The following is a 15,496-nucleotide window of genomic DNA, read 5'->3' as shown; positions in this document are numbered from 1 at the left end:
GTCTGTTTACTAGCACAAAGTATGTACCTTGTTGCCATGTCTGAGTAATACAAAATTTTGTAGTGTTTCTCCAAAGCCACATTCCTTTTAGGAATTTATTGAAAATGTTAACATGGAAAACCATTTCATTATTATAGGATTTTTGGGGAAGAGAAGACACAGCTAATTAATATCTAGTCATCGTTTTCTGTTGTATATAGTTCTGTGGAATCAAGGTGCTATTTTCTAGATATCAAATTGGGATATAATATTTTCCTTAAGTGCTTGTGGCTTTAATCATTTTTGGAATTGGGACTTCTGAGAAATCTTGCCAAGTGTATTAAATTGTGTTCCATACTAAATGATCAGAGTTTTTGTGCTGGTTATAGCCCCTTCCTTTCCATCTCCATCTCTTCAACTCTTCAACTCAACCCTTCTTAGTATAATGAAATAAACTTGACTGGTCACGTCTGGTCTCCTAGACATGTTTAGTATAACCTTTCATATATGCTCAATCACTTTGATTTCTATAGCTCTATTCAGGTTTGAGAACACTCATTTGATCTGTGGAGTCCTTGCTGGTGAGTGCAGTGTTAAGGCAAAATTTTCTATTATTTAATAGTTAAAATTTTGCATCAGGCACCGATTTTACAGCTGTTTGCTTTTACATTCACCTATTCTGGGGATAATCTAATAACAGCACTATTTAGGAAATGATGAAAACTATGTTTGAAGGATAATTGTCATTGCCAAATTCCATTTGCTGGCATTTGTAAAAGGCTGCATTATAGAATGATTTTGATTTTCGTACAATAGGCAATTTTACCAACCGTAATTTAATAAAGGCCAGTGTCTTCCTAAGTAAGCTCCTTTATCCAGATGTAATTTTTATATGCCAGAGAATAGCAATGGACAATGAAAATGACTCAAGTTTTGTGGAGAAGCTAGTGAGCACTATAAGGATGTACTTCTAGCCAGGGAGGGACCAGTAGCCTAGCAACTTTATTAAAAAAAAAAAAAATGTAGGAGAAGATATAGCCAAGAGAGAAAATTTAGGCTGAAGAGAAATGTATTGCATGATTAAGAATGACACACTAGAGAGGAAAGATAGAATTTTAAAATCGTCTTTTGCTAGCCACGTGGTTACTCTGTTGTTAGTTTATCCCCATCTTGAGCATTTGTGATTCTAACGTCCTTTTCTAAACTGCCAGTTGACGTGAGTTTTCCACCGAAAGTGTATCAAAACTATTATTTATGAAGGTTTTGGGGGTGGAGGGGCCAGGGGATGTTTTTCTTTTTGGTAATTTTTGTTCTCCTTTCTTCGTTTGTTTCCTTTTTCGGCTGAAGAATGGGCTGCTGCTGCTTGACCTGTCATCTTTATGTGCTGTTTACACATGGCTTTTACAAAAGAAGCCATTACCACATCTGATTTATCTCTTATTGCAAGTGCCCCTTTAAAAGCATTTGTTTCAACTTAACAAATTAAAAAACAAACAAAGAAATCACCAGGCTAGCGTTATTTTATAACCAAGGGAAACACCGATATTACTAATTTTTCAAAATAGGAATAAGATTACAAATATCGATAATATAGTAAATGTATAAAGACATGTGTTTCGCTTTTTAGAGCTTTTCCCCAAGGCACTTAAAGCCATTCTTTGCTGAGACATAAACTTGCCATGTTTTGTTAGAGAGAAGTATGTGGAAACAAAGCACTCGCAATTAACTGATCTTATCAGGATTGGAGTCTACTACATTTTTTAGTTTGCATGTTGCAGACCATTTGGGGGTATTATTTAAATACATCTTGATAATTTAAGTGACTGTAATATTTATCGTTTACTTTAGTTAAGAACCAGGAGCTGGACTCTTCTGCTGGGTATCTTCCTTCTGTGCTTAGCAAGATAACCTCGATTCCTGCTGGTTCTGTGGGCATTTGCAGTACAAAGCATTTCTTACGGGGTTTGCAAAGCAAGGGTAATGTGCTCTGTGGGTGTATGTGTGTCTGTGCACACCCCTCCCCCTTAATCCCACTGCCACCTTCTGCTCACTCCTTTTTTCTTATCAAAACTTATTTTTTTAATTATATAAGCTTAACGAATCCCCAAACCCCCATTTTTCCTGACATACAGGAACGCTGATAAAAGTTTAATGTATTAACCTTCCCTGAAGTATTTGCATTTCAATAGGCCACAGAGTCATTGCAAAGATGATGGTGACATTACAGAGTTGATCATACCGTTAAGCAGTATTTCCAAGGTTAGTCCTAACTCTCAGTTTACTTGATTGAATGGCAAAATAGAATGAAGAGAATGTGAAAACCAATGGTAGTTTAATAGATGTGGTGGATTTAGGGTTCCATTGGGTAAAGTGACTATAGAGATAGTATGCTAAATCTCAGAGTCTCTTTTTACAGAAAACTTAGGAATTTCTGGAAGCAGAATCTGTGGGTCGTAGCATAAAAAGATATGCTTTGGGCTTAGAAACAGCAATAAATCTATTAAGCTTTAAAATGATTGTAAATTTTGTGACTAATCAGAAATGTTCTCAAAACTATTAAAAATGGCCTATCCAGTGTTATTCATGAGAATCTTGGCTCAGAAATAATTAAATATCCTCATAGTGTATCAATTTTAGTTCTTATCTTCTATCACAGTTTTTTCCTAAGTTCTACCTGGTGATGTCCTCTAAAATATAGTGAGAACCTGGCTCAGAACGTGCTTAGCTGAAAGACCAGCCTTAGTTAAATCCATAGGGTTGGCTAATTTGGATACTCAAGAAACACTTCCATAAAGACTGGTTCTGGTTCATGTTTCTTTGCAAAAAGTAATATTTTAAGAAATATAGTATAATGACAAGTAATATCTAGTATTTGCTTAGCACCTCAGTTTGAACACTCTGCACAGTTAACCCTCACAGTAACCATATCAGGTAGGTAGTGGTGTTCCTTTTTTTTTTTTTTTTGTGGTACGCGGGCCTCTCCCTGCTGTGGCCTCTCCCGTTGCGGAGCACAGGCTCCGGACGCGCAGGCTCAGCGGCCATGGCCCACGGGCCCAGCCGCTCCGCGGCATGTGGGTTCCTCCCAGACCGGGGCACGAACCCGCGTCCTCTGCATCGGCAGGCAGACTCTCAACCACTGCGCCACCAGGGAAGCCCCGGTAGTGGTGTTCTTGCTTTATGTGATAAAATTGAGTCTCAGAGTGGCTCAGGGACCTACTTAAGAACAAGCAGTTTTTAAGTGAGAGAACTGGAGCTAAATCCAGGTCTTTCATGTTTCAGTCCAGTGATATTCTGTTATGACACAGCTATATCCTAAGTCACTTAGTCCCCAAGTGAAAATGTGATGAAAGTTACAGAAAGTGAATTAAGGAGAGGGTTGGAATTTGTGAGGCTCTAATGACTTATAAAACTAGGTATTAACAATGGTGCTCTAAGATCCCCAAACCACTAATGAGTTGGTTTATTAATACTGGACTGCCCTTAACTTGCCTTAAATCCCTCAGGTTGTTTCACAGAATGTCCCAGAACCTGAAATAGGATCTTTCAGTCAGTAGGAACCAGAAGATGAGAGTAAGAAATGAGGTCTTTCCTATTGTTGAGACAGAGAGTCTCAGGGCTTTTGTTTGGCCTTGGGGATAATCTGGTTCCTGGTTTAAAAATCATTCAATAAAAAGAATTGAATTTTTTAGAAGAAAATAGTTGTTTCCTTTATGTATTTATTGGGGATATTTAAATAGATCAATAGTTCAAATTCCCATTAATTAAATCAAACCTCAAGTGCCAGGTCTGAGGAAAATTAGATTGGTGTCCAAAAGCAAACAAACCAAAAACACCTTGTCATCAAACCAAATGACATTTTATAATTCTAATAATTATTTGTTCTTCATCAAAGAAAGTATTTTTGGTTTTCTGTGCTCGAGCCTCTAAGTATATTTATGTAAAAGTGAAACTCTTGCTGATTTGGAAGGGAATGTTTGAGACTATTTAAGATGGCACTGGTAAAGTGGGTTAAGACAGGATATTTCTGTAATTTAGTGAGAGAATTTGTATTTTGGTCTGGCCAAACTAAGAAAATTCTTTTGCAGTCATCATTTGTGTTTCCTGCTTCTCAATTTAGTCATTTTGATAAAATAAAATGTCACCTTAGCATGTTAATTGCCCTTCTCTTAAAATTTGTCTTGTATAATTTCAGCAAGTAAGAAAACCCATATTTATTAATTTGTCTATAATGTCTGTTTAAACATGCATATATATATGATGATAAAATTTTCACAGATATTCTAAAAATAGATCTTTGAAAATACTGAGTAGAATATGAAGGAAAAGGGTTTTCCTGAAAACTTAATATTAAACATATATTGATTCCAAGACTCTCATTAGAAGTTAGCTTTGTAACTGATATCACTGTATTTTCTTCCTTCTTTTAAAATTGTCCTGTCAGCTGTCTAATTCTGCTAATGGTGGACTCAGTAACATTGTTGACTGGCTTATTCCAGTGTTTAGTGTAATGTTATAATACCTGAGAAGGCACAAAAAATAACAAGACACTGTAATTAAGCTTACTGACCAGCTCTGATAAAAGTTTGCTTTCTCCCCAGGGTTCCACCATTGCCCAACCACCACACAGCCCTAAGTTTATTATGCAGATATATGTAACTGCTATCTGTACATATCATTGTTAATACCTTCATTCAGCTAAATCTAAGTACCCTGGAAAATGGATCACTGCCTTCTTTTATTTATCTCAAAAGCACCTAAAAGAGGATTCTCTTCTGAGGTGGCAATTAAACAACTCTTTATTGAATTTGGTCATTTCATTCTGCTGTCTTATACTTAATTTCAGTAAAAGAAGGTCTCAGCCTGAGGTGTAGGGCACTCAGCCAAAACAAACAAACAAAAAACCACACACACACAAGGAATATAAAGCATTCTGATGTGAAGTATGATAGTGTTTATCTATAGTCTATATCACTAATCTAGAGTTAATGTTCAAATCGGGTCTTGGACACTTTAATATTTTATATTCCCAGTTGCTATCATGACTTTGGCAAGAGAGTGATAATTTTCCTTAAGTGTCTTTACTGTTTCAGAAGCAGATGTCTAATAAGAAATTCACAGAAACTCTGTGACAACTCACAGATACAACCATATTTTTAGTCATATTCCTGAGAATATCCCTGCCATTTCTAAATCAGAAAGCATTAAACAAAATGTAATGAAGCTACACCTTAAATTTGAGCTATTTCTTCTCCACTCAGATAGATTGTCCATCACCCTTGACTTTGACTTTCAAAATCCACTCACTAAATTACTACAGTTTTATATTACATTCTCCATATAAAAGAGAATTTTTATACTACTTACCAGTTACTGACATTTCTTATCATTCTTTCCATTAACTACTTTTTCATTTAGGAAACCATTAAGGTTTATTTTTAACTGTTTTCAAAGGCTTGGAGTATATTAAGGATTTATCAGCACTTCCTTCATAAATTGTTTACCAGACTCTTTGGGTTTTACAGACCACTTCATTAGGAAACCCGTGTAAAAGCCTGCATAAGAAAAATTATTTAATAGCATTTTTATTACAAAGGTAATGCATATTCATTTTAAAAAGGTTGGGAAATACAGAAAAACACGAAGAAAGAAATCAAATTATTTGCAGTCCTACCCCTACTGATATTTTAGTATACCTTGACATCTTTTTCATGTATATAATTACACACATTGGAAAATATAATTTTTAAATTGGTAAGAAATAAAACATAGCATATATTATTAAGAGGGGGATTTAGTCTTTGAAGTTAGCATTTTTGCCTTCTTCCCTTATTCCAACAATCTAATCATGGTCCTGAAATGAAAGTATGACCCTGAAATCATATGACAAGGTTGGCAGGGAAAAAGCTGCTGTTCTTCATTTGGTCCTTAACTGCCTCCCCAGGATTTTAATGTATAGGAAGCTAAAATGAGACAATAGCAGGTTCCTTTTCTTTTTTTTTTTTAACAGAGAAAGGAATTGTTTTCCTATTGCCATCTAAAGGTAAAATTGGACTTCATTAAGCAAGGAACAAGGACAAAATGTGTGTGGGGAAAATTACCACATAGGCCCTCCAGAAAAAAACTTATATGGCTCTTGCTTATGTGGCAAAATTTTAGAAAGATTTTCAGGATTTATTTTCATTGTGTTGCTTATAGGATAAGAGAGTCTTGTCAGCATAACTGTACTTCTCTCAATAGTCTCTTCAAATATATAAATCCCTTCCTTCAAAAATAACCTAAAACGAAAGACTCTGGATTGCATTTAATGGAGTAGCAGCAAAATACCTATAAAACACCCATATCCTGCTCTTAATATCTGTAATCCCTAAGTCAAGGGAGAGGTTATTTATAACTCACAAAGTCACATACATACTCAGGATTTGGTGATCCTGTGACATAATCCATTTGAATAAGTCATTTTCAAGAGAAAGCCTTTAGGGGAAAAAAAAAATCTCTTGATTTCTGAATTATCATACTTAGCAGGAACCATTGACGTTTTAAGTAAAATTGAGAATTTTCAATCAAATAATGTTCCTGCTCACTTAAATATTGGTCTAACATTCTTCCTTCTCATATTCTTTTATTAAATAATTAACTAATTAATTAATTTTTGGCTGCCTTGGGTCTTCGTTGCTGAGCACAGGCTTTCTCTAGTTTTGGCGAGCGGGGGCTACTCTTTTGTTGCGGTGCACGGGCTTCTCATTACAATGAGAATGTGGCGCACGGGCTCAGTAGTTGTAGCTCATGGGCTCTAGAGCACAGGCTCAGTAGTTGTGATGCACTGGCTTAGTTGCTCCACGGTATGTGGGATCTTCCCAGACCAAGGATCGAACCCGTGTCCGCTGAATTGGCAGGCAGATTCTTAACCACTACGCCGCCAGGGAAGTCCCCCTTCTCATATTCTTGAAACCAACTAGACAGCCTTGTGGTACTTTATACAGGCAACTGGTCTTTGTATTGTAGCATCCTTCTTATAGATCCTGCATCAGGCCAGACAAGCAGCACATCAGATCTCAATTTTATCTGTCACTGTGGGTGGTGCAGACGCAGTCATATATTTATTCATATCCTTGAGAAGATCCCTTTAAATTTTCCAGGCCAGTTTGATATATGCAGCTGTGCAGAATCTTATATAATCCAGTGGTCCATGCTGATGGTCATAGCCAAAGGCACAGCACTGTCAGTTAAAATTCCTCACTCACGTTAGATGCCAAATTGTGGGTGTCTTACGTCATGGGGATTTTAGATCTTCTTTTTGACCCAATCTTTTCTTCTGGCTTTACAGCCTTCTCCTTATATTTCAAAGTATGGTGTCGGCCACTAAAACCAGACTCTGCTAAGGACTTTGGACAACTTTGTGCTTCCCAAAAGAATAGTCAGGTTTAGTGTATATTCTTTTGAACATAATAGGACATGTCCTTTGGGCCTACTTGAGATACTTTCTTTTGCCATGGGAAGAAATGGGCTTTTGAATCAAACACTGACCTTAGTTTAAACCCTAGTTTCATCACTTCCTAGGTCTGACTTGCTTACCCTCTCCGTTTCTTCATCTATAAAATAGAGATAGTGACTACCTCATAGTGAGGTTGTGAAAAATTAAATAAGAAAACATGTTAGAGTGACTGTCACACAGTGAACATGCAATAATGTTAGTTTTCCTCTTATTTTACTGATGTAGGAGATAGAATGCTGGTCTGGTCAAGTGGGCCGCTTCTTATGTTCTTTGTAAACAAGCCTTTTCAATTTTTTTTTTTTGAAAGAGCATCTCTGGGTTTTTTTTTTTAATTAATTAAATTACTTAATTAATTTTTTATTTTTGGCTGCCTTGGGTCTTCGTTGACGCATGTGGGCTTTCTCTAGTTGCAGCGAGCGGGAGCTAACTCTTCATTGCAGTGTGTGAGCTTCTCATTGCGATGTCTTCTCTTGTTGCGGAGCATGGGCTCTAGGCATGCAGGCTTCAGTAGTTGTGGCACACGGGCTCAGTAGTTGTGGCTCACAGACTCTAGAGCGCAGGCTCAGTTGTTGTGGTGCACGGGCTTAGTTGCTCTGCAGCATGTGGGATCTTCCCGTACCAGGGCTCAAACCCCCCTGTCCCCTATATTGGCAGGCGGATTCTTAACCACTGCACCACCAGGGAAGTCCCAAGCCTTTTTAATTTTTGAATAGCACAAGTCAAAGCAGTTCTTAGGGTTCCTGGATTTATTTGGTATAATTTCAACAAGTTTTTACTGAACATCTATTACGTGCCAAAAACTGTGCAAGAGAGATTAACAGAGCTAAGAAACATAGCAAGTTCTTATCAGTCTAATGGAAAAGACAGATGAGTAAACCAATAATGACAGGGTACAACGGGAACAAAAGAGGCATGGTATCTAAATATACTTTAGGCAGTTGGGGGAAACTTCTAGAAGAACTGACCTGAGCTGAGTATGGACTTGCAGGCAGAAGGAGCAATACGATATTGAGAAAGGCACGGGGACAAAAGAAAGCATGCTCTGTTCTAGGAACTGCAAATTGTCTTGAATTAATGGAGAGAAGGATGTATGTGAAGTTATAGCAAGGTGAAGCTGGAGAGAGAGGTAGGAGTCATATTTTAAAGTATTTTCTATGTCTTAATAAAGGACCTGAACTTTATCCAGAAGGCAATGAAGAACCACTGAAGGATTTTAACCTGAAAAATGGAATTTTCAATGTTTCATTTTAGAAATAAATATTTTCACGACAGAATATAAGATGTGTTCAGGGAAGGTTTGAGGTGAGAAAGAAGGAAGGAAGAAAGAAAAGAAGAAAAATTGTTTAGGGCATTAGTAGTAAGTGGGGTGAGGCACTGTTAGAGCCTGAATGAAGATAGTAAGTGTGGGAATAGAGAAGAGTAGACAGATAAGGGAGATATTAAAGTGGAATAGATGAGTTTAGTTTGGGGCATATTGTGTTCCATATGCCTGGGAGAGTGTCCAGTAAGTAGTTGGCTGTGTTGTCCAAGAGACCTGGACAACAGAGCCAACTGGAGCGGCTGATTTGACCATATGTGGGAGTGTTCTAAGTGGTAATCCAACCCAACTGTTATCAGTTTTCCTTTCATTTCCAGTGACTAATACATATTAGGTGATCAGTAAATATTTGCTGAATTGATATTACTGTGGCTACAGCTTTTACCCTTGGTCTTGTCTGTTCCTGCTTTGAAAAACATGATTGATCTATCTAATTTTACTCAGCAGTAGGCAACTTTGGGCCTGGTGGTGCTGGCCTAAGCAACGTTTAATTCACAAATGGCTTCTTGATGACAGACCACTACTTATCACTTGAGCAGACTGGTATAAAATTGGCTCTTACTTGGTTATCTTAGGTATTCCCCTGGTTATTAATCAGCCTTCTCATTTGTGACAGAATTATTTGGAGAAGCCATGAAGTGCCTCTCCATGTGAGTGGGTGGGGATATGCTATTCACAGCGCTAGAGCTAGCATATAGCAATTTGAGAAAGCCTGTTTGTTTATTACCAGCTGGTCTATTTTTGGGCAGCTCCATAGCAGCTTGTCTGACTCAAAAGAAATGGTGAGATAAGTGCCCTAGAAAGTAGTACAGTGTGTTAATAACATAACAACAAACTCATTCTAGTGCCCTCCAGGCCCTAGCCTATTATAGGTGCTCAGGTAATGTTGATTGAATTAAGTGAATCTAATGGTAATTGACAGTTACAGAATTTACATGCTTTCATATATATTATTGTATTTGATCTTCAGAACCCTGTGAGCCAAACCAAGTATCACTCTCATTTTAAACACAAGGAAATTCATATACCCTTAGCAAGAGTAGTTTATGTATCTCTGATACATCTGCAGACAGAGACAGTTTCTCTTGTCATCTCTCAATTCCACCTTTTCATGTGCTAAGTAATATTCATGATCAGTCAGTGAAAGACCTGCCTAATGTGAGTTCAACTTGTACCACTTTGAGATGCTCTTGAGTTGACTGTTTCTAGAAGTAAGGTTGGCCTGGAGTTCTTGAGTGCAGTGCATCTTTTCTTACCTTTCTTGGCCACTGGTTTATATTCATCAAAATGTAGGCTGTTTTACAACTTAAGGAGCAGCAGCGATTTTTTAAGAAGTATAATATGTGTAGTGTGATGTGAGCACTGAAATGTGCAGGCTGCTCCAAGCGTACGTCATCTGCTCCAGGAACACCTTTTGAAAAGAGTCCTTTTCTGCTAAGTTCCTTTATGGCAAGCATGTAATATGGTAAATTGATCTTACCAAAATTTCAGACCTAAGTGGCTTATGTACAGCCCTCTGGTGAGCACATGCAGATTTTCCTGACATTTGGCTTCTATTAGATTGTTCATTTCTCAAATGGTTCCTATTCTTTTCCTAATAGTGTGAATTCCTACTTTTCTTCCACCCACAGCACCTTTCTTTAAACTTTAGGAGTAGGTCTACTGTGATGTTATCTTCTCTCCACATTCTCTTGAAAGTTCTTATTTTAGATCTATTTTCCCTGTGATGTGAGGCATTTAGCCCAGGAGGGAACTCTGTGTTTCCAGAATTTATTTCTCTTAGGGGTTGGAGATATGTCATTCATCTGTGGAGAAATACTTCTCAGCTGCTCAGTTGCATTTATTCTGTTTACAAAGAAATGTTTCACTATTTTTGATATTATAGTTAATTCTTTGACGATGATTGGATTAAGTCTGTGCTGGATGTACTCAATTTCCATATCTCTGCCAACCAAAGTCTAGATTTTAGCTTCTCCATTATGGGCCAGCATGATGATACATATGGCTTGGAAATATGTGGAATATTTTTCAATCTGATCAGACTCCTCAAGAATATGTTTTATTGACTCATAAATTGCATTGTGTCCTGTGCATAGTAATGAGTTAGGTATTTAGGAATATGTGTTATACAGAGAACACCATAGTAATACGAAGTGCTTGTAATATGAAGTGCTTGTGAGGCACATCGAAATCGTTTCTCAGATTAACCATGTTGTAGAAATATGACCAAAATGAGGTTGGAATCACTTAAGCTGCTGACATGTTTAGTGAACAGTAATTCTTCCTTTTGACCACCTCAGGAGTTAAGATTCTTGGTTTATATTAGTATTAATTTTTTTTTTTTTTTTTTTTTGCCGTACGCGGGCCTCTCACTGTTGTGGCCTCTCCCGTTGCAGAGCACAGGCTCCGGATGCGCAGGCTCAGCGGCCATGGCTCACGGGCCCAGCCGCTCGGCGGCATGCGGGATCTTCCCGGACCGGGGCATTAAACCGCGTCCCCTGCATCGGCAGGCGGACTCTCAACCACTGTACCGCCAGGGAAGCCCAGTATTAATATTTTTGAGGCCTCTTAGAAATCATTGTTGATTCTCAGAGTTCACTGTATTCCCCACGAATTCCTAATCTTGCTTTTGTATGTGTTCATTCATTTGTAGAATATAAATGGCATTCGCACAGAGGAGGTGGCTGCCATGACCAAGGGGCCATCTACCAACCCTGACTCTGAATGGGAGGGCCCCAAGCATTCAATAATTCCTAGTAAGAGCCAAATGACTACCCCGTTGGAGTCTCCACAAAACTTTGACTTTGGCTCCCTCTCCATAAGCAGCAAGGAGACGGAAGAGAAGGAGCAGGGGGCAACTGGCTATCTTGATATTAAGGAAATGTCGAGAGGTCCAAGTGGGGAATGTGTAGGAGTGGAGGAACAGGCCAGTGCCTTAAAGTCCTCAATATCACCAGCTTCCTCTCAGCTGCAACTTGCTGAAAAAAAAGCAGAGAGTAGTGAAGAACATGTTATACCAGGAGAGCCTGTTGGAGAGCAAAATGGATCATTTCTTGACTCTCGTGTGGGTAACCAGTTCCCCACCCTCATTCGAAGTTTCCAGGTAGTAACTGATTCAGTCGTGCAGATCTAATGACTCACTTTGGGAGAGGGCCAGAATCTATTCTGTGGAGGAGGTGGTGGTGGTGGCAGTGGTGAGGGTAGTAGCCTCTTGGCTTTTTTTCAAAATCACAGAATATAATTGAAGTCCTTGATTACTACAAAGAAATTTATTCAGAGTCACTAACACCAAGGCTAGAAATGCTCTTTCCCCTGTTGACTTAACAAAACTCTTGGGGGTAAACTCCAGCTGTTTATCTTTATGAAGCTGGTGTAAGTATGTTCCTCTTTTCCTTGCTCAAGTATGGGCTGTGTAAAGAGGTGAATTTCTGAGACTTCTGTGATGAGGAGCCCTCAGTGTTCTGAGACCCAGCCCAAAAAATTCAAATACTCTTAATTACAAGGGGTAACTGACTTTTTAAATAAGGAGTCAGGCCCCAAATAATTTTTTGTATATTGCAGCCACATAGCGCAGCCCACCACTCCCACTGACCCCGCTCACGGGAGCTTCCATGATTGTAGGTACTAATCTCCTATGCTAAGGTGGATGGCCGTAATTAACTTTACCACAATCAAATGGTAGTTTTAGGGTGATTTATAGTCTTGGGGAAGGTGAGCTGATGGACAAGAAACCTTTGGTATTTCGCTCATGTTCATTCTTCTGAAATTCTGAGATTAATCACCAGGTGGTGGTAGAACTGATTATTTTCTCTCCAGTTTTCCAAATACTGTTTCTTTTCAATAACTCCAAAGTGAATGTCTGACATTGATTTGAAAGAAGTTAATGAATTCCAGGGTAATGTGTTCCGAGCCACTGCTATTTCCTGTACCATTTGTACATAGAGGAGGAAATGTGGCTGATTTTCTTAATTTTGATGGTACAGTCACAAGGACAAACAAAAGTGAGTGCTATTTGGCAAGTAGTTTTATATTCAAATTCTGAAGGTCAGTCTGAAGTGTTTTGTATCACCAATCGTAACTGTCTGATATCATAGCTTTCCATTAAGCATATGAAAGTGATTATCGTAATGCTGTTCTTTAATATCTTTCATGATTTGACACCTTGTCAGGGCTACTTTGGATTAGTGTCCAAGTCTTGGGCAGAGATTGAGCTAGCCCTTTGCTTGATTAGAGCAATCACTTTGATCAGCTCAATGTCAGAAGGTTAGTTCTCCACAGCCTTCGGAAGACTCCGGTAACTCTGTTTCTTTACTGCTTCACAGCCTCCCCTGGTGAAGACTCAGACCGTCACCATCTCAGACACTGCCAATGCTGTGAAAAGTGAAATTCCAACCAAAGACGTCCCTATAGTCCACACTGAGACCAAGACCATCACTTACGAGGCTGCCCAGGTAGGACACACTTTGATGTTTCAGAACCAAAGACTACAGTAAACATGATAAATAACCTTTCTTCACAGGGTTGCTAATCACTTCCTGCAAATAATGCTAGGCTTTTCTGGGGCAGTTCTTTTCAGAAGAGATTACTGATCTCAAGATGTCCCAAAATACTTTTTCAAAAGCAACATTATCTTGGATCTGATTGCTTATATCCACCCAATTCAGTTAGGGAAGGCAGACTAGTGTAATGGTTGATAACATGGGCTTTGGGTCAAACAAACCTGAGTTCAGGTCCCAGCTTTTTTAAAAATGTATTTAATTAATTAATTTATTTTTGGCTGTGTTGGGTCTTCATTGCTGTGCGCGGGCCCTCTATAGTTGTGGTGAACAGGGGCCCCTCCTTGCCGTGGTGCGCGGGCCTCTCATTGCGGTGGCCTCTCTCATTGCGGAGCACGGGCTCTAGGCGTGTGGGCTTCAGTAGTTGTAGCACGTGGGCTCAGTAGTTGTGACTCGCGGGCTCTAGAGTGCAGGCTCAGTAGTTGTGGCCGCACAGGCTTAGTTGCTCCTCGACACGTGGGATATTCCCGGACCAGGGCGGCATGTGGGATCTTCCCGGAGCAGGGCTCGAACCCGTGTCCCCTGCATTGGCAGGTGGATTCTTAACCACTGTGCCACCAGGGAAGCCCCAGGTCCCAGCTTCTTCATTTGCTAACTTAAACAAGTGGTTGAATGTCTGTGAGCCCCGATGCCCCCCCCACCCCACCTCCACCCACATGATGTTAGTATCTACTTAATGATTCTGTTGTAAAGCTTATATAAAATACAGTACTGTATGGAATCAACTTGAGCACCACGCCTGAAAGTGTAAATAAGAAACAGCTATAATAATTATAATCAATTTATTACAATTAAATTTAAAATCACGTAAGAATTTAGTACTTAAAATTTTTGTTTACTTCCTACTTTTAGTAATATTTCTCCTTCATTGTTAGTAATTTGAATGAGCTCGGGTTGCTTGTGTTGAGTTTTCTTTTTTTTTTAATATATATATATATATATATTTTTTTTTTCTTGTTAGTCATCCATTTTATACACATCGGTCTATACATGTCAATCCCAATCTCCCAGTTCATCACACCACCACTCCCACCCCGTGCCGCTTTCCCCCCTTGGTGTCCATACGTTTTTTTCTCTACTTCTGTGTCTCAGTTTCTGCTCTGCAAACCAGTTCATCTGTACCATTTTCTAGGTTCCACATATATGCATTAATATACGATATTTGTTTTTCTCTTTCTGACTTATTTCACTCTGTATGACAGTCTCTAGATGCATCCACGTCTCAACAAATGACCCAATTTCATTCCTTTTTATTGCTGAGTAATATTCCATTGTATATATGTACCACATCTTCTTTATCCATTCGTCTGTCAGTGGGCATTTAGGTTGCTTCCATGACCTGCCTATTGTAAATAGTGCTGCAATGAACATTGGGGTGCATGTGCCTTTTTGAATTATGGTCTTCTCTGGGTATATGCCCAGTAGTGGGATTGCTGGGTCATATGGTAATTCTATTTTTAGTTCTTTAAGGAACCTCCATACCGTTCTCCATAGTGGCTGTATTAATTTACATTCCCACCAACAGTGCAAGAGGGTTCCCTTCTCTCCACACCCTCTCCAGCATTTGTTGTTTGTAGATTTTCTGATGATGCCCATTCTAACTGGTGTGAGGTGATACCTCATTGTAGTTTTGATTTGCATTTCTCTAATAATTAGTGATGTTGAGCAGCTTTTCATGTGCTTCTTGGATATCTGTATGTCTTTGGAGAAATGTCTGTTGAGGTCTTCTGCCCATTTTTGGATGGGTTGTTTTTTTTTTTAATTTTGAGCTGTATGAGCTGTTTATATATTAACAGATTAATCCTTTGTCCAATGATTCATTTGCAAATATTTTCTCCCATTCTGAGGGTTGTCTTTTCATCTTGTTTATGGTTTCCTTTGCTGTGCAAAAGTTTTTAAGTTTCATTAGTTCCCATTTATTTTTGTTTTTATTTCCATTACTTTAGGAGGTGAATCAAAAAAGATCTTGCTGTGATTTATGTCAAAGAGTGTTCTTACTATGTTTTCCTCTAAGAGTTTTATAGTGCCCGGTCTTACATTTAGGTCTCGAATCCATTTTGAGTTTACTTTTGTGTATGGTGTTAGGGAGCATTCTAATTTCATTCTTTTACACGTAGCTGTCCAGTTTTCCCAGCACCACTTATTGAAAAG

General features: G+C 38.7%; 1 protein-coding gene across 27 annotated transcripts in view; it reads left to right on the top strand.

Annotated features, from left to right (window-relative positions):
- EPB41 (erythrocyte membrane protein band 4.1) overlaps nucleotides 1-15,496 on the top strand; it is a 204,173-nt gene that overhangs the window by 164,357 nt on the left and 24,320 nt on the right. For 22 of the 27 annotated variants that reach the window (XM_073793231.1, XM_073793222.1, XM_073793218.1 and 19 more), the window contains one exon: nucleotides 13,112-13,240. In XM_073793231.1, coding sequence (XP_073649332.1) covers nucleotides 13,112-13,240 — 129 coding nt within the window. Of the gene's footprint in view, nucleotides 1-11,442; nucleotides 11,893-13,111; nucleotides 13,241-15,496 lie in introns of all 27 variants that reach the window. The other 5 variants (XM_073793162.1, XM_073793158.1, XM_073793215.1 and 2 more) reach the window with 2 other exon arrangements.

Source organism: Tursiops truncatus, chromosome 1 (genome assembly GCF_011762595.2).
Source record: "Tursiops truncatus isolate mTurTru1 chromosome 1, mTurTru1.mat.Y, whole genome shotgun sequence".
Lineage (NCBI taxonomy): Eukaryota > Metazoa > Chordata > Mammalia > Artiodactyla > Delphinidae > Tursiops > Tursiops truncatus.
Note: the sequence above shows the minus strand (reverse complement) of the source record. Positions and strands in the feature narration are given on the sequence as shown.